General features: G+C 63.5%; 1 protein-coding gene across 3 annotated transcripts in view; it reads right to left on the bottom strand.

Moving 5' to 3' along the window:
- Positions 1-18626, bottom strand: part of LOC111152646 (Ras protein specific guanine nucleotide releasing factor 1) — an 88668-nt gene that overhangs the window by 31399 nt on the left and 38643 nt on the right. For all 3 annotated transcript variants that reach the window (XM_022511186.1, XM_022511187.1, XM_022511188.1), the window contains exons 6-13: positions 16370-16449; positions 14479-14672; positions 13924-14033; positions 10829-10947; positions 8983-9143; positions 6039-6102; positions 4237-4373; positions 2223-2305 (exon numbers count right to left, since the gene is read on the bottom strand). In XM_022511186.1, the coding sequence (XP_022366894.1) occupies positions 2223-2305; positions 4237-4373; positions 6039-6102; positions 8983-9143; positions 10829-10947; positions 13924-14033; positions 14479-14672; positions 16370-16449 (948 nt within the window). The remainder of the gene's footprint in view (positions 1-2222; positions 2306-4236; positions 4374-6038; positions 6103-8982; positions 9144-10828; positions 10948-13923; positions 14034-14478; positions 14673-16369; positions 16450-18626) is intronic.

Raw genomic sequence — 18626 nt, 5'->3', positions numbered from 1 at the left:
CTGCCATCTGGCCAGGCCCTCAGTGCCCACGTGCTCCCTGTCAGAGTGGCGCCCGGCGGAGACCCTAACCCTTCGCCCGTCACGTTACCCTTGTCTGACTCCCGCCCCCTCCGCCCTGCCGTTCACGATGCAGATCCTGTAAGAAATCCCAAGCGCGCTATGAAGTGAGAGCAAGCTGCGAGCAGGACAGACGAGGGGATAGCGTGTGGGACACGAGACACACATGACCTCAGCGAGCGTACGAGTGCCGAACCCACAGATGGGAGGACCCAGCGGGTGCCACTCAGGACGCAACGTGCCCGAGGCACAGGGACGCTCGGTGCTCATGTCCGCGACACCCATCCCCCCCTTTACCCTCTGCCCGGGGCCGCACACCTGCCAGGACAGCTCGGTGGGGCTGGCAGGGGTGTGGCCGGCCCAGGGGCTTTCCTCCCCGTCAGGCCTCCTGCTGGTCCCTACAGGCCACGCACGGGTAGGGAAGGCTGCGGGGCCAGTGATGCTGAGTGACCAAGCGTGACGCCCGCTCCAGCCCTGGCTCCTCACATGTGTTCAGAACAGACACGCTGGGCTGTGGCTCAGCTCCTTCCCGGGGTCCCTGAGCCTTCCTGTTCCGGGGCCTTTGTCTGGGCAGGCGGTTCTGGCGGTGGACATGGAGGCCGGTCACCTCCCCCTGCGCCAGTCCACTCTGCCCGTCCTGCCACCCCACGGGGCTAATTATCATTCCCAACACTTGTGCTTTCCTGCCTCTGCACCTGTTCACGCTGTTCCCTCCTCCCAGAGCGCCCTTCCCCGCCATTATCCTCACGGTCGGCTCTGGCGTCCTCTCTGCGGCGTCCGTCCCACCGTGCCAGGGGCCGTCACCTCTCACCTCCGGACCCGCTCAGACCCATGAGCGTTTCTCTCACTAAAGGGTCAGGGAGGGCGGAGACCACGCCTGATGGCTTCTGCTCCCACGGCGCTCCCGGGACCGGGACGCCGCGCTCGGCCGCTGCTGCCTCAGCCTGCGGCTGGCGGGTCCTCGCACGGTCCCTGTGCCCTGCACGCTCCCTTCACTCTGCCGCTGTCGTAGTTTAAAACGCGCTGTTTTTCCCTTGCAGGGACGCCTGGCTCAGTTTCGCCTCTTGGACGCCGTGTCCTTGGCAGAGAGTAGGAGCGGGAGCCTGGCTCACTCTTAACCGTGATTCCACACGTGGCTGTCGTTTTCCCGCTTGAACAAATCGGCCCGGGGCCTCGCTGCATCTGAGAGACACGGGCGCGCGCGGCGGCACTGGGCCGCAGAGAGAATTCAGCCGGGTTCCCGCTCCCGCCGCCCGGACTCAGGCCGGCATAGTCGGCTCGGGGACGCGGGCTCAGGACGCGCCTGGTGACGCTGGACATTGCTCCCTGCGGCTCCCGAACGGGTCATGGGAGGCATCGCCCCGGACGGCACAGAACGCTAGCTCTTTGTGCGGGAAACAAAAACCACATACGCAACCTCCTGCCCCCGAACAAGAAAACACGTCCTCCTGGTGGGGAGGCGTCACCCTCTCCCGCTCACAGCGCGGGGTCCGAGCTCGGAAACACTGAGGGACCCGTCCGCCATCACACGCGGAGCGCAGCTGGGGCAGGAAGGAGGGCGAGGCGGGGAGAGCACACCGCGGGCGAGCAGCGGGCCTGGGGGTCCCGGGGAGCTCCGACCACGGGCTCAACGGACACCCTGCCTCGCCCCTGCGGTCGCTCGGACAGATGCCGCCGTCCTTGAGCCCGTGTTTCTGAAATGCTCTCATTTTGTGATGAGGAAAAAAATAGTTATTAAAATAAATACATCAAGTTTCACTCCTGTAATAGCCGACAGCCGACCCCCCAAATCCGCGTTTGGAAATGACAGAAACGAAGCCGGAGCCCTCGTCTGAATGCGCGTTGGCGTAAAACAAACAGAAACACAGACGCCTCCAAGGCCTGAAGGTACAGCCGGTATGTCTGGGAGACCCGTGACTGGAGGCTCCCGTGCCCCGCTGTAGCCGTCCCCAGACGCAAGCCTGCTGGGCTGTGGCCGTGGCTGTCCCCAGGTCACAAGCGCACCAGGCTGTGGCTATGGCCGTGGCCGTCCCTGGGTCACGAGCCTGCTGCGCTGTGGCTGTAGCCATGGCTGTGGCCATCCCCAGGTTGTGAGCCCACAGGGCTGTGGCTGTGGCCACGGTCTTCCCTGGGTTGGAGCCCGCCGGCTGTAGGGCACGACTTACTTGATCATCTGCGGCACGGTGACCTTGGAGTTCTCCTCGAACGCGTTCATCATCAGCCCATTGCACCGGATATTATCCACACACTGGAAGCGGGGGTGGGGCCAGGGTCAGAGCTGTGGCCACCACCCTGGGCCCCACAGCAGCTGCGCCCAGGGAGCGGCTCATGGGCCCAGCTGGATGCGGGGTCCTCACACCGGAGCGTCGTCCGGCAAGGGCAGGTCAGCCGCAGCCTCCCTTCACTCCCATCGGAGCCCAACTCCGACCCCGGCGACCTTCTGGGGACTTGCCTCCCTAGGCCTTCCCATCCCTGACTTCGAAGGAGGGATGAAACTGGCCTTGCTGGGTATCGGCAGACGGGGGCGACTGACCTGGCCGCTCGGTGGCTGACCTCTGGGGTCTGGCGTGAAGGTCCAGGTCAGGCCACTGTGGCTGGCATCAGCCTCCACACCCCGTGCCTGCGGTCCCACACCCTGGGTCCTCTGCCCCCCCCACAGCCACACTCTGAGGCTGCAGACGGTTTCCACGTCAGAAACCCCGTCTGGAAGAGGCCGGGCTGCTGGGACTAGGGGAACAGGAACCCACGCTTCCCTCAGCCTCGGAGAAACTCAAAATCCACATTCTGCTTTGAATAAGTACCCCCCAAACGGAAAGTACATCTCTGCGGGGGTCCCTTTCCCTCTCACCGCCCCTGCCCCCAGCCTTCACATCGCTGCCGCGGGCACATCTCAGCATCTCCTGGTTGCGAGGGCGCGTGTGTCAGGGGAGCTGGCCGGGCGGGGGGGGCCCACCCGGGACCAGCGTCCCGACAGGGCTAGGCCCCCCGTTCTTTGGGAGGGGGTCTGCCAGAGGGGGGTTCCTGCTCCTTGCACTTCCCAGTCCAGCGTCTCCAGCCCACGGCTCAGAGGCTCCCTTCAGCCCTGGTTATACCAGCTGCAGTGGAAGGCAGGGCGTCTGGCTGTGGACAGGGCTCCCTGGAGGCATCGGGGGCCCGGGGGAGGGCCGGGGGCCCCCACTGGCCTCGGTACTCTTTCCTAGTTTCCGGTTTTTTGGTTTTCTCCAGGGCACACTGGGAGCTCTGAGAACACGTGTTAGCACACAGAAGGGGCAGACACCCGCTGCGTGCTCCCCTGAGCTGCCTCGTTCTCCTGGCATTTCCAGATGGGCAGGCAGGCCAGAGGGCTGGGGGAGCAGCCGTCTGGGCAGCCTGGAAACGGGGCATAAGAACCAGTGCTGGGGGCTCACCACTAGATAGAGCAGAGCCTCTGCCCCAGGCCTCCTGCCTCAAATGACGGGAATCCCCAGCTTGGCCGTCCCCCTCCTCCCGCTGTCCGCTGCTCCCCAGGAGGCTCACCCAGTCTGCAGGGCAGCTGCCGGTGGACGGCCTGGACGGGCTCCTCCGCTACGGGGACAGGGCTGCGCTAACCCAGGGAGAGGCCGGTCCTGCCCGGGGCCATGGACAGCTTCTTCCAGACTCCGTCTGTGTCCCAGTAGCGCAGGAGCCCACAGCCCTCCGGGGCTGCTCACTGGTCCCTGTGCTTCCTGGTCCCTGGTCCCTGGCGTGCGGTCAAAGACGGAGACCAAGCCTTCTCTCCGCGTAGCTGACACTAGGCCTTGGAGGGCCCTCCCTGTGTCCCGAAGCTCTGTGATGTCCAGCATCCCACACAGGTGGTGCTCAGACTTTTCTGTGTGTGCCAATGTCCTGGGGCATACGTGCTAAAAGGTGGATTCCCTGGCTTTGTCCCTGAAACTTACCTCTAGGGCTGTGGGGAAGCCCAGTGGAGCCCAAGAATCTGGAGTTTCAAAAATCACAGTAAGGTATGATCCCAGTGCAAGGGGTTCCCAGACTGCCCAGACTCTGCCCAGTTTTCCAGACTCTGGCAATGGGAGGGGACAGCTGGCCTCAGCCTTGGCCGGGTCTGGACTTGCGTCCTTTCCGTTAGAACCTTGCCCCCAGGGCTCCAAGAGCTCAGACTTGAAGGGACCACACGCTTCCGGGACAGGTGAGCTGGCTGACCTGGCTGATGTCGCTGGTCCACGCCGCCTTCTCTTGCCTGGACGAGGCCACGAGGATGACGGTGAAAGGTGGGGAATCCTTGGGCTCCACCCCAATCTTAAAATCCAAGTGGTCTATGTCTTGGTTGGCTCCTTTGGCTTCCAGTTGCAAAACACAGAGTCAGCAGAATGAGCGGGGCCCTTCTTGAGCTGGGAAACATCTTCACCATGCCCCCTCTCTGTCTTACCCACGATGAAGGCACTGGGCCCCTCGCTACCGGGAAAACATCCCCTGCCCCCTCGGGGAGGAACCCCCACTCCAGACACAAGCAAAGACTGAGAAGTAGCTCAAAACCCGTGAGGCCGTCCCAGCGGCAGAGCCAGGGAGCCTGGGTTGGGGGGGTTGGCCTCTGCCTTCATCCCGCCGACGGGCAGCTGAGGTTCCGAGCGAGGATGTCCCAGAGACCTGGCGGCCACGGGGAATCCAGGACTAGAACGGGCCTCCCCGCCGGGCCCGCCGGCTGCCCTCGGGTGATCCCAGGGCCTGAAGGGGAATTTCCGGTCGTCAACATTTACGGGCCAGACTCGACATTCAGCTCAGGGCAGAGCCCCCCAGAGCGACATCCTGGGTAATTCTGATGCTGTTCCCAACCCAAGAACTGCGCGGGCTCTCGGAGGCTGAGCGAGAGCAGTTCACGGTGCCTTCCAGGGTGCCCTCGTTAGCTCAGGTACCGCACGGGGCAGAAGGGGGTAGGGCCCTGCTCTGCTGTTGCTGGCTACGTGACCCCGAGGGTGCCCTTCCCACCCCTGCTGCGGACGTTCTCCTGTACAGAAGGGACAGGACGTCTCTGGGGCCCCAGCCTTCCAGTTCTGACCCTCGAGAGTCTTAGGGTTCTGTGCTGGGCTGGGTGGTGGCTCAGGGATGGGACGGTGCTGGCCACTCTGGGAAGCGGGGTGCCTGCGAGTGAGTGTGTGGACTGGGGGTCCCGTGGGGCCAGGTCTCTATCTCCCTTGGCCCTGGAGGGAAGAGGGCTGTGGGGTCCGACCGTTCCGCTTGAGTCGGGGCCTTCCCGTGGCCCCGCCGTGGCTGGGATTAGAGCAGGTCAGGCACCAGGAGTGCTCTGGGTGACCACATGACGTGTTTGTCCTTCCCTTGGGGGCCGTGTGACCCGGCTCCCTGGGCGGGGGCAGGAAAGGCCGACCGGGGACATGTGAGTGAGTGTGGATGGACAGGGGCCCACGCCTTCTGCAAAACTCCCAATCTGAGACGGCTCAGACTCGGCCCTGCTCTGAGGAACCCTGGTCTGGGGAAGGGCAAAGACGCAAAGTCCTGATGGGGTCACCCCACAGAGGGCGGGGGGACAGAGCAGAAGGGACACGAGGACCAACGTCTGCCCAATCAATCAACAGTAGTGGCCCCCCCCGGCCTAAAATAACGAGCCTATCCCCAGTGACGCCTGGGAGGGAAACCCCACAGAAGCCTCCACACCAGCTGGCCCATCCCCTGCCTTCCCCACGAGTCGCCCTCCCTGCCCAGGCGGCCACCCTGTGTGTCCCCACGCCTCCCACTGGAGGACAGAGCAGTGCTTTCCTGACCCCTTCCACAGGACCCAGGGGAGCCACTGTGGGCGGGACCCGTGGACATGTGAATGGGGGGTCCCCACGGAGGAGCTGGGACCCCAAACTGAATTGGGCGCCCATGTCCAGGGGCCCAAGCAGCGTGGGGGGAAACAGGACAGTGGACGGGGGCTCCCACCTGCCGGCCACCCCTCAGCACCCTCTTGTCCCCCCAGCCAGATGGGGCGGGGTGAACGAGTGTCCTACCGTCTTCCTCCATGTTCTCTGGGTCCTCCAGCAGGGTGCAGTCGATCAGGGAGATGACCCCGTTCTGAAAGACAGCAGGGGCCGGCCTGAGTCAGTGGGACGCGCGGGGGACAGAGCCCCGTGGATCGGGGCGGGATACAGCCTTACAGGTGTGCATGCGCGTACGCACACGTGTGTGCCCGTGTTGTGTTCCCGTGGGTGTGGTGGTTTTCGTGTTGAGGGACATCGTCCTCGTGTAAGAAGTCCCGTGGAGTGGGTCAGGTGGGACGGTCTCATCAGGCTCCCCCAAGTGAGAGTCAGGGAGGGTTGAGGGCCCTGAAAGTCAGGGGCCCTGAGCCTGCACAGTGCCGACCCCTGAGTCTGGGCCACACCGTCTCGTTGCCAGGAGGGACACGGGGCCACTGACTGCATGCATCATGGTCCCGCTCTGATTTTACAGTACGATGAGATCCGGGGAGGGGTCTTGCCCACAAGGTGCCCCCGTCACCTGGAGGCTAGTGCTGGGGTCAGGGAGAGACTCGAGGCCTGACCTCACCGGTCGCTTGCTCGCTGCCTGTTCTGAGGGACGCCTGGGAAAGTGCCCCTCTTCCTCGAGTGTGGAAGCCTCTCCCGGGCGTGAGACGCCCGGTGCTGTGTCAACAGTGGCCGTGACCTTGGGGGGTGGTGGAAGATGTGGATACCCGCCCCGGAAAGGTGAGGTCGGCTTTCCTCTCTCGAGTGTGGGCCAGGCTGGCGGCCGGCTTCTCGGGTGACCTGCACCTCCTGCCTGCTCTCCGGGTGTCCCTTGGACCACGTGGGGAGGCCACCCCAGGAACGCTGGTGCAGCCCCCGGGCCTGGACGTGACCCCATGAGACCCCGCCCCTGCCAGCAGCCGAGGTGAGACCACGAACGCCGTGAGCCCTCCGTCAGGGGCAGCTTGTCACCGGGCATGGACACCTCATACGAGGACCGGCGGCCGCAGAGAGCCGGCTGTGCTGTTGCAGCGGGCTGTCCCCGGATGCGGAGCCCCAACCCTGCGTTCTGGCCCTGCGCTTCGGCGGCCCTGGGTGAGCTCCCAGGCTTGACGAGCTGCCACGCCCCACGGTGCTCGACAGTCTCTTCCTGCCACAGACCTTGCCATGGTCTTCACTCTGGCGGACGTGTCTCCGGGCGTCGGGAAGCCGTCTCTCTGTGTTTCAGACCATCGGCCCCGGAGCCGGCCGGCCGGTGTGGGTTCAAATCCCTGCTTTGCCACGGGCAGCTTCGAGACGCCCCGATTCCCCCGCCTGTCAGACGGGGGCGTCTCAGGATCCGCTTCAATGGGTGGTTCCAGGGGGTGGGGACCCACAGAGCAGGCCGGAGAGCATCCCGCCCGCCGTGGTTATCTTGCAAGTGCTTGTGGCCTTCGTCGCTGTAAGTCTGTCACGATGGCAAGAACGACCACGCTCTGCGCCCGCCGAGCTCCCGCCGTTTCCCGGGCTCCGCGCCCGCTCTGCACCCACTCCCCTGACCCTCGCAGCGCCCCAGAAGCAGGTGTGTCCAGTCCCGTTGTGCCGCTGGGTACTCCGAGGCTTGGGGGCGGCCGAGCAGCAGCCCCATGTCCGTCGCGCCGAGGGACGTGAGACGCTTACACGGCCCCCCGCCCCTGCCCAAATAGGAGAAAACTCACAAACAGGAAACCACGCGCTTTCAGGCTCTGTCTGCCCGCGGCCGGCCGCCTGCTGGGGAACGCCCACCCGCCCGGCCGGAGCCTCGCGTGGAAGCCCCGGAGCTCGGAAGTAAGGGAAGGGCCCGATCCGAATTCGGTGGACACTGCAGTATCCGCTGTGGACGGATTTCCACAGGCGTGGCCCACCCCCTAACCGGCCGCACGTCCCCGGGAGCAGGACCGTCCCAGATGCCAGCGCCGGACGCCGTAGCAGCTTGTGGGAGGTTACGGTCCCTTCTAGGCCGCGATGTGTTCGGACGGCGGACCCGCTGAAGCAGGCCTGCAGCGGAGACTGCGTCCATGGGCATGCGTGCTGGGCTCGACTCAGCACCGGCCGCCCGCCGCCCGCCGAGCCCCTGCTGAGGACGGGCACCCTTCTCTGCAGACGGAGCACGGGGCTCAGAGCTGCAAGATAAGCAGCGTGCTGGGCTGGGGAGCTGGACACGCTGCCCGGAGGGCACCTCACGGCCAGTGGCATGTGAGCAGGTACTGGGAGAGGAAGGCGGTCCTCCAGGAAAGAAAGACCTGGACAGCACAAGCCAAGGCCCTGTGGTCTGTGAAGGAGCAGGAGGGGTTTGAGGTGCTGATCCCTCTTCGCTTTTTTCCTTTTGACCATCTCATTGTCGGGGGGAAGGTGGGATGCGTCCCTCCCACCACAAATGACACAGCGGAGTTTCCTGCGTTTGGGGAAATCATGGGGCTCCACTCACCCGGAGGGCACGGAGAGGCCTCGCCCTGGGAAAGCCAGCTTTGGCATCACAGCGTCTCCCCTGCTGGGTAAGTGTTTCCCTTCCCTTTCCGATGGGCCAGTCAGCTGAGTGTGCGGGGCTCGTGTGAGGCCGGCCCCGTGTGTGAGCCCTGGCTGGGTCTAGTACTCCTGTGCCCATGCCGTCGTGCTGGCGAAGGCCTGGGAGCAGCTATGTCAGCACCTCCCGAGGGGGGGAAGGGGTCCGGTGCCCCTCTTTCTCAGTCGGCCCCTCCCCTGCAGCCGTGCCCACGCGCACACACAGGAGCACCGCTCAGGGCTTCCACTGGACCTCCTGGCTCCTCTGCTCTGATACCAGGTGCGGGGCCTCCTGTTGGGGGGTCCTGCGGGGGTCCTGACACTACTCACCCTCCCACTCCCCACAATCTCCCTAAAAAACCCGTCTGCGGCCAGCTCACTCCAGCCTGCCATGGAGCCGGTGCGCGCACGTGCACGCCCGTGTCTCTGACGCCCTGGCCCACCCGGGTCGGCCCCTGCAAGTGGCCCCTACCTTGGTCAGGTGCAGTTTCCCCCCCGAGCCTCTGGTGCAGATGATGAGGTGCTTGGAGAACAGGAAGCACTGCCGCTCGCCCTCCTTCTTCAGGGACAGGGAGCCCAGGCGGCCCCGGGTGATCTTGCCCTTCTCGGACATGGGCACCTGGATGAGGGAGCCTGTGGGCGGAGGACGCACCCTGAGCCCTGCTCCCAGAGCCTCGCTCGCCTGTGGCCGGCTCGGCAGCTGTGGCGCGTCCCAACGCCAGCCCCGGGCGGTCCCGGCAGTCCTGTGCACCCCGGGCGGTGTTCCCTCTGCCCTATCAGCCAGATGGTGGAGGCACGCAGCTTCTGGCAGGACCCCCTAGTGCCCCGGCCAGAGCCCTGGCAGGCGGAGGAGCCCTCCAGGGCAGGGGCCATGTGGCAGGCACGTGGGGCTGGGCTGGGGTCTGGGGGTCAGCACACGTGGGGAGTTGGGGTTGGCCCAGACAGATCAGCACCACGCACAGCCCTGTGGCCCGCGCCACACAGACATCACCAATCAGACACGGCTCACGGGCCGCAGAGCCAGACGGGCCCCATCCCGGACACCCTGTGCTGGGAGCAGACCCCAGGGAGGAAGGCCCCCAGGCCTCGGCTCTGGCCCCACCCGATACCCACACCACACGCCTCTGTTCCCACCTGCTCAAGACCTTCCGGGTCAGGCACGCGCACACCTCCCCTGCGCCGTGTCCTGCCTCGGCCACCCTAGCTCTAGCTCATGACCGTGGCTCCGAGAGCTGCTCCCTGGTGGGAAAGCCCTTCCTCTCTGGCCCGTGAACTCCCACTTGTCCTTCCCCTCCAGGAAGCCCTCCCTGACTCCCTCACCTGCTCTGCCCCCCGCCTGCATCCGTCATGGCCTGGACCACTGCCCTGCGTCTGTCTCCTCATGGACCCCTCTCCCTGCAGTCTGCTTCCGGAAGGTGGGGCAAGTCTCATCCCGGGGTGTCCCTGCAGCCTGGCGCTGGCCCGGCATGAATGAGGCACGTGTCTAACGAGCGAGAAAGGGCTTTCTGGATCCCCTTGCCTGGTTCCAGGTCCGGCACAGCCCCGAGGGAGGGAAGGAAACACCCTGCTTGGGGAACAGAGTGGATTCCTAGCCTGCGGGGACGCTGCCTGTGCCAGGAGGGGTCATCCTTTGGGCGTGTCCAGCGCAGGCCTGGTGCGGCTCGGTGGGGGGGGGGGGGCAGGCTGAGTCTGGGGAAGGGCACAGGGGCCACACAGGGGCTCAGAGCAAAACTCCGAGCTGAGGACGCATGCAGACCCGCTGGCCAGGCTGGGGTGGGGCCTCTCTTCTGTTCGGAGAATCCCAGGGCCGGACAGAGGACGTCCGGGAGTACAAGCAGAAGCTGCAGCCCACAGAATGTGGGCTCTGGATGGTGGAACCCTCGGGGACATCGAAGCTCCAATGTCCCCAGGTGGGCAGCTAGTGTCTCCCCGGCCCTCCCTGGGACTGGGCCTCCCGGGCACGGCTCTGCAAGAGGCCAAGGACGACGAGCAGAGGACAGAGGGACTGAGCCACACTGCCTCTGACGGAAAGGCTTGTGGCCAATAGTCTGTATATGGCCTCGTCCTCTGCGCCCTACTCTCCCCGAAAGGCATGGGTCAGTGTTTGCTGGGACACACGACGGACACACCAGACACCTAGGGAGAAGCGTGTCTACCTCTGGAGAGAAGAACGCGGTGAGGCCCACAGTATCCATGTGTGGATGCAACACCCACGGCCCTCCAGTGGCCTCGGGACCCCCTGCAGGCATGCCCTCTGGAGGGGTCCCAGGGGCAGCCCGCCCTGCTGCAGGGCCACCTGTGCCCGGGTGGGGGTGTACCTTGTCTCACAAAAGTCTGGCTGGTGTCCAGCAGGATCTCGCAGCCTTCGATGATCATACGCTCGATGGCGAGGTTTTTCCGGATGTTCTCTGTCTCGCTCACTTCGTCGTGCATTATTCTGCGGGGACGGGAAATCTGTTGGGGCAGGAGGAGGGGACGCCAAGTCTCTGGCCAGACCCAGCGAGAAAGCCTGGCCCCAGGACTCTCAGAGCCTGCAGTCGTGAATCGAGGGCCCCCTGTGTGCTGCACACTCTACGGACAGGCATGGTCTTACTGTGTTCTGGAAACTCAAGGAAGCAGGTGTCCTCGTCTCCGGGAAAAGGAAACGGAGGTTAGCAGTGAGGGAGCAGGTCTGTCTGATCCGAGTCCGAGCCACGTGCAACAGAATGGCAGAACAGGGAGGAAGAGGGGAGCTCAGCAAACGCCCTTTGTCCACTACTCTTCCCCTCAGTCCACTATAGCCTTGTTTCCAACCATAGACCAGACCCTGGTTGGCCCTGCCTCAGAGTCTTTGCACTTGCTGTTTGTTTTCCTAGAATGCTCTTTATAGAGTTGTTTTCTTATGGAATGGCTAAATTTAGGGGCGCTGGCAATCCAGCTGGCTCAGAGAGAGACTGACTTCTGTTCATGTCTGGGAGGGAAGCAGGACACAGCAGGTCACTGATCTGAGACAAGACCACTCTGTCCTGTCCGGACTGCCGCAACGCCCCTCATCTCCAGCAGGTGGCGCCATCCACCCGCTTTTAAATAAGCATCAGGCATGCTGCGGGGGTGGGGGGGTTGGGGGAAGGCGGTGGATGTCCAGGGGAGGGAAGGCGAGGAGTGACTTTGCGGCAAGTCTGGAAGAAGTGCCCCGCCTGCTCCAGGAGAGGCTGCTTCTGCGACTTATGGGCTGACAGTTCCCGCAGGGACATTATCCCGTCAAACCCCGGGACACCGGGAGGGACACTGGTCAGGCTGGGCGTGTGTGGTGAGGTCAGCACGCCGAGCCCTTGCCGGATGTCTCTGGCCCCCGTCTCCCCACCTGGAGGACCACACAGGGTGGGCACATAACGGGTTTCAGGCACTGGCCTGTGTCTGGCACGTGGCAGGCAATTCGGTGAAGGACAGCGATCGGTGGGTCATTAACTTAGAGAGTATTTTTATCTGTTGTTTCTTCCGGCTGTGGCACCTCCCGCGGCGCTGTCTGTCCTCAGAGCCTAGCCCCAGCCTGCCTGTTGGAGGGACGTGGGACCGGGGAGGCAGCCACAGGGGGCGGGACCCATCCCTCCTGCCGAGGGCGAGGTTTCCCCCCAGGAGGGTGGTCGTTCGTGAAGCGGTGAGCGTGGATTTGCTGGGAGACACTTGTGGCCCGCAGCTGCTCAGACCATGCGAGTCCTGGGCTGGGGTCTGCCTCGGGGTCCCAGGCTGCGCACGGGTGTGGGCTCACACACATGACGGAGCTGGGAGCCGGGTGGGTAGGGGTGAGGAGGACAGGGGCAGGCCCAGAGGCGGGTGGAGGACAGTCCCCGGGTGGTAGGGTGTTTGTGAACACAGCCAGGGACCTGAAGCTCTCCTGGGGCCCCTGGGCAGGGAGAGGGGGGAAGGGCTGGTGTCGCAGAGACGGGAAAGCTCTCTGCTGTGCACTAGGGCCTCGAGCTAGGGCAGGTGCAGGTGATGCGGTGGGTGGACCCTGGGGGATGGGAATCGGGGTCTCAGGCCAAGCCCCTGGATCCAGGGGTGCCCCCTTCCCTGCACCCTTGTGTGCCCCAGAACTGGGTGCCCCACAGTGAAAGAGAGCCTCACTGCCTCCCAGGGGCGCCCAGGCTTCTCCCTGGGGAGAGGGGCAGGATTCGGCCGCTGGCGACTCAGAAGGACAGAGGTTCTGTGAATCTGCACTCACGCCCCTGCTAACCCCTTCGCCCCGCCCTGGTCCCAGATCCTGCCTCTGCCCTGGGGGAGCCGTGGCCTGACCCTCGGCCTCTCACAGGCCCCAGGAAGCCTCTTAGGGCCCCAGGCAGGGCTGTGCCAGGCTCCACACCCTGCGGGCCAACCCTCCTTTGCAGCTTCCGGCAGCTGGTCTCTGGGCACAAGGCCTCTCCTTACGTCTGCCCCCACAGTGGGGAGCCCCTGGGTGGTCTCCCCAGGCTTGTGACGACCCCTGGCATCTCGCTCCCCTGACCTCCGGACTCTCACGCCCTGCTCCCCTCCTGCTGTCTCTGTCATGGCGGTCCCTCTCTGGTCCACGAAACAGGAAGGACATCTCTGCACGCCGCCCCTCCTGCACCTTCCTCCAGCCTCCTGGCGGCTCAGCCCAGGACCTGCCACACCCCCTCCAGCCTCGTCCCTCCAGCTAAGTGGCTGGAGACTCCTGACGGTTTCACCTTCAAAATGCCTGGGAATCTGAGCTCCCCCCTCACCCCACAGCCACCGTCTGTCACCGGCCACCATCATCTCCTGTTCGGGGTGTTGCCAGAGGTGCTGGGTGGCCTCTAGGTGCCCAGCCGTTTGGCCCGAGACCTGATCCCTCTCCCCCAGGGTCCTGGAAGCACAGCCTGCTCCTCCCCTGGGCCCCTCGGGGGCTGCGCCTGCGGAGAGAAGGCTCCCCTGTCGCCTCCAGACTCTGGAGACTGGGAGGGGGCAGGTGTGGGGCCCTGACTGGAGGCCTCCAGTTTGTGTCCACACTGACACCACGGGCTGCTGACCACAGCCTTGGGCATGCAGAGCCATGGGGGAGGACACGGCTGCACTGGAGGACCAAGGAAATGGAACCCCCGTGAGTGTACTTCTCTGAAGGCTCCATGCCAGGGACACACCAGCCACATGATCCTGCCCAGGGCCATGAACCCCTGCCTGCGGGGTCTCCCCTTCCTGCTGCCGTAGGCTGAGCCCTGCCTCCAGTTCCTACCCTGGACACACCAGCTTTCATGACCTGGGGTGAAACTCCCAGCGGGGCATCCTTGGCCCTGGCTTGGCTACGGGGGTGTGTGTGTGTGTGTGTGTGTGTGTGTGTGTGCCCAGAGGTCAGGCTCGCCGGGATGGCCGTGGGTCAGGCTCGCGGGGGGTTAGGCTTGCCGGGTGGGCCCGGGGGGCGGCTCACAGGGGACGGGCTCACCTGGACAGCTCCTCCAGTTTGGACTTGGCGTAGTCCAGGCTGTTGCGCTCCACGTGCTCGTGAGGGGTGTGCGCCAGGAGCTCATGCAGCGTCAGGATGTACCTGGGAATCTGGGGCGGGGCGGGGGGCGGGGGGACAGAGATGGGGACAAACGAAGGGGGGGGGGATGGGGAGGGACAGAGGCAGGGATAGAGACGGACAGATAGGCAGAGGCAGGGATAGAAACGACAGAGGGACAGAGGCAGGGGTGGAGACAGAGGGACGCGGGGAGGGGAGCAGGGAGGAACAGACGAACAGGAAGAGAGAGGAGGAGGCCGAGAACGACCGTCAGCTGCGAGGACCCCAGGAGCTGGGCGCAGGAGGGAAACGGGCCGCCCTCTGAGCCTGGCGGGGGCCCATCGGGGACCGGAGCCCCGAGAAGCGGGAGGCTGGGCGCCGCAGGGGCAGGGCGGGCAGGGGGCTCAGGACCAAGGGCGCCACGCCGCGCAGGGGACCGGCCCTCCCCGCTTCTGCTCCCCCGCCCCACCCCCCGGCCGGGGCGGGGCGGGGCGCCACCTGGAACATGGGGTAGGTGAGGAAGGTCTCCAGGGTGCGCTCCTCGCAGTCGGGCTTGGCCTCGTAGTGCTTGAGCAGCTTGTCGAAGTCGCGGTTCTGCTTGCAGTGCGCTAGGATCTGCAGGCTGTACTGGTGGTTGCGCACGAACTCCTGGTAGATGTTCAGCATGGGCAGCAGGATGTCGAACAGGTCCGCTGCAAGGGGGCGGGGCTCAGCCGGGCCGGACTCCGCCCCCGCCCGGCCCGGCCCCGCCCCGCGGGAACCCCGCGCCCCGCAGGAGCCCCTGTCCTGGGGAGCCCCGCGGTGGGGAGGGCTCCGGCACCCCTGTCCCCTCCAGGGCCAGAGGGCGGGTCCCAGCAGAATCACACTTGTAGAGATGCCCGACCAGTCTGGCCCCGTGTCTCAGAGGGCCCCGGAGAGCCGGTGCAGAGGGCACTGCGACGGCCCCCGCCCCTCCAAGATGCACACTTGGAGGGCTCCCCACTGGGTCCTTCCAGCCAGGAGCCCCTCTCCACGGAGGGAGGCTGCCTCCAGCCCAGGTCACACCCCATGGGGTGACTGGCCCAGGCGGGCGTGTAAAGGTGGCCCCTAGCCTCAAAGCACAGCACCTGGGAGGGGCCAACTCAGCTCCAGAGTTCCTGACGGGTCCATGACACCCCCGCTGTAACTGTGTGGTGACCCCAATGCCCCCTTCTGGCTCCCTCACCGGGTTACATGGCGGGCCCCCAAGAGGCCTCCTTCCCAGAGTGTCCCCCCTGTGACAGAGGTGATGACCGAGGTCACAAGGTGGGTCCACAGTAGGCCTGGAACCAGGTCTCCGGACTCCCCATCCCAGGCTTCCCACCACACCTCACACCCTCCTGAATCTGGCGCTTCACCCGTCTGTCCCTCTGTCCCTCTGCCCGTCCTTCCAGACCTCCCCAGCTCTGCGGCCCCAGGGTCCTCCTGCCCTTTCAGCCCCCAAGAGCCCAACCAATCTCCCCAAACTCTCCCTTCAACTCGGACCCCATGGCTTACACACTCCACTAAGAAAGAAAAGCAGACTTGGAAGGAGAGCTCCTGGGCGGGGCTGTCCACCGCCCTGCGGACATCGTGCTCAGCCGCCCCACGGGGCGGCCCCGTCTTCCCGGGGGTGCTTGTATTCTGACCTTGGGGAAAGTGGGGGTCTCTGATGTGAGAAAAACAAACAAAAGTGCCCCCCCCCGAGGCCTCCAGAGCCTAAGAGGGCCGAGAAGCTCTTCGTTCCAGAAATTCTACTTCTGGAAACCATTCCCAAGGAAATGCTCTGTAAACAGAAGGAAATGTCACACACAGAGACGATTATTTCCAGTCACAAGAACTGGGACCGACTCCAAAGAGCCAGGGACGGGCTGTGGAGAACTACGCAGTCATCAAAAAGCATGCGTCCAGGATAACAAAACCAGTTGTGCTGTCAAGTAAGGTAAAAAAAAAAAAAAAAAAAGGAAATAAACAAAAAAAACAACACCCCACAGAAAGATTCAAAATCTAAATTCAGTATGTTTGGAATTGTGTAAAATGGGAAAAAAAATCCAAGCTCTATGCATAGAAAAAAGTTGGAAGAAAACACACTGAGATGTTTATGGCAGTTATCTTTGGAGGAAGGACCATGATTGATATTTTTAAACCTTTTCTACTTTTCTGGATTCTCAAATTTTCTCAAACGATATTATTTTTAAGAGGGAAAAGTAGATAAGTAAAAATATATCGCTTCCTCCTAGAAATACGTTTTTTGCCAACGTGTGTTTCCCCTTCTCCGCTTGAGGGATTCGGAGGGGCTGGTAAGGGGCCACCGCTGCGCTCCGGAAGGATGGGAAGGCCGCTGGCTTGGAGGGCAGCCCTGGAGAGGGACGCTGTGGGGCGGGCTACTCACCCAGGACCAGGGTGGGCCAGCTCGAGATGCGGGCCTTCAGGCCTTGGTAGAAAATCTGGTGCAGGAACATGATGGTCTCGCTGCAGGGAAACACAGGGTGAGCTGTGCCCCAGGGATTTCCTGCCCCTGCAGGAGGACCCCACCCCGAGCCGGCAGCCAGGGGCCAGCCGAATGCCAGTAGCAAGCCGCTTCCTCCATGGAGCCCCCAGGGAAAGCCCATCAGGATGGCCTGTGTTGCTCAGGGGGCCCAGGGCTGGATGAGTACGCAGGTCCTTTTGCTACAAGGAGAGTTCCAAGACAGCCCCAAGCAGAGCTCCCTAGTCATGGGCCACCAACCTCCCTGGGCTCCCCAAGTTCTTGGATCTGGGAGTGACCCTAGGGGACCCCAGAGGAGCCCAGGGTTCTGGAGAGCACGGAGTAAAGGTCACTGACGACATGCATAGAGGGCCGCGGCCTCAGACCCACACGATGTGGGGCTGTGCTCTGCCTATGTCCTGACCCCGGCTGTGCGGCCTCGAGCAAGCTACTGTGCCTCTCTGAGCCGCAGATCTTTCTGCACAAAATAGGAAGGGGAAGTGAGGTAACCCCTGCAAGCAATGGGACGATGTCCGCGCCCGGGGCATAGTGGGCGCTCCATAAACACTAGCTCCCCACCACCCTCTGTGCGACAATTAGGGAAGTGGAAAATCTAGCGTCCCCCCAGCACCGGCTCTGTCACCACCTACAGTGCCTGGGGAATGCACGCTCCCCAGGCAGGCATGCCGGCACCCCTTTCCTGCCCCCTGCTACCTGGGCAGCTGGCCCCAGAGCAGCCCTAGTCTGTTCCCACAGCTCACCCTCTGAGGACAAGGGAGCTTCCTCTCTCCTCTGGCAACCCCCGTCCCTGTCAGCTGGTCCTTCTCTGCTGCCACTCACCACCCCAGCCCCTACCACCTGGAGACCTGGGGGTGTCCCCCGTGTGTCTGGGGCTTGCCTTGAACCAGACCAGGGAGTCTGGTCGTGCACCTTATTCTTAGATAGGAAAAGTGAAGCCCCAAAAGGAAGGGGCGGGGCAGCCTGAGCCTCTAAGTCTCTGTTCTCACACCCCCAACCAACCCCTGGGCTGTCCCCCCTCCCAGCGCCATATGCCCCCGGGAGCCTCACTCCCTTGGAACCACAAGACTGGGCAGGGGTGGAAGGTGCCGGGGGTCACGGGCCTGTGGGCAGCGGAATGTGGGGTCTCCCTCGTGCACGGAGGGGCCCCAAGACCCCAGGGGGAGAAGAGGGGAAAGCTCAGGGGAGAGTCAGGGAGAGAGACACACAGACAACACCTCCAGGCTGAACAGCAAAGGCTGTAACTCAGTCACGCCGGCCGGACATGTAGGATGGAAGGAAAACGGCGCCAGGGAGAACGCGAACAAGATTCCGAGTGAAGGAACCGTTCTGAGCTCCGTTCTGAGCCTGGGTCCTCTTGGTATGGAGACTCCACGGTCTTCTCCCTGGAGTCCCATAAGAATGGTCCCCCCAGCATGGAGACATCTGATTCCCTGACCAGGGCCACCCCACATGGCTGAAGGCCTTTTCAATTTTAGGTCCCCTATAGAGTGACTTCTGACAGGGCTAGGTTCCGTCTCTCTGTGGCCCCTGACTAGTCTGTTGAATGAGCAAACGCACACCAATCCCAAGAGCGTTGGCCACGTGTGAAGACCACTTGGACAGTTTAAAGGCAGGAGACTGACCCAAGTGTGTGTGGGAATGCACAAGGGGAAGAGTATCCAATCTGGGAGGGGAGACTGGGCATCGGGGGTCTTTCACGGGTTCTTGGGGGAACCAGGCAGCTCTGGGCTACCCTGAGCACGGCCCCAGCAACACTCAGGGAGTCGTTCCCAGGCACCTCAAGGCGAGAACTTCTCAGGAGGCATCGGGGAGGAAATGAACTTTCTTAAATTCCAACACTGCACGGGGACTGCAGTAGCATGATAGGAACATCGTAAGCTGGGACTGTAAAAATACGGTTGACGAAGCCTCCCTTTTTAAGGTACAAACTGAGAGACTTTCACCGGTAACCTTGTGACTCAGAAGCTACCATCGTTACTGATCTCCTAAGAAAATAAAATGATCTCATTTTGATTTGATTTGCTTTTTACAAAAAATCATGGTTACGTTCACTGAACATTTTCTCTACGGATTGTCCACCCGAATTCCTTCTTTTGGGAATTCTGTAGCCACGTCCAGTCATTATTTCGTCTCTTCTCAATTTTAGATAGCCCTGCATAGT

The sequence above is a fragment of the Enhydra lutris genome, unplaced genomic scaffold (assembly GCF_002288905.1).
Source record: "Enhydra lutris kenyoni isolate GAN:26980312 unplaced genomic scaffold, ASM228890v2 scaffoldscaffold29, whole genome shotgun sequence".
Taxonomy (NCBI): Eukaryota; Metazoa; Chordata; class Mammalia; order Carnivora; family Mustelidae; genus Enhydra; species Enhydra lutris.
Note: the sequence above shows the minus strand (reverse complement) of the source record. Positions and strands in the feature narration are given on the sequence as shown.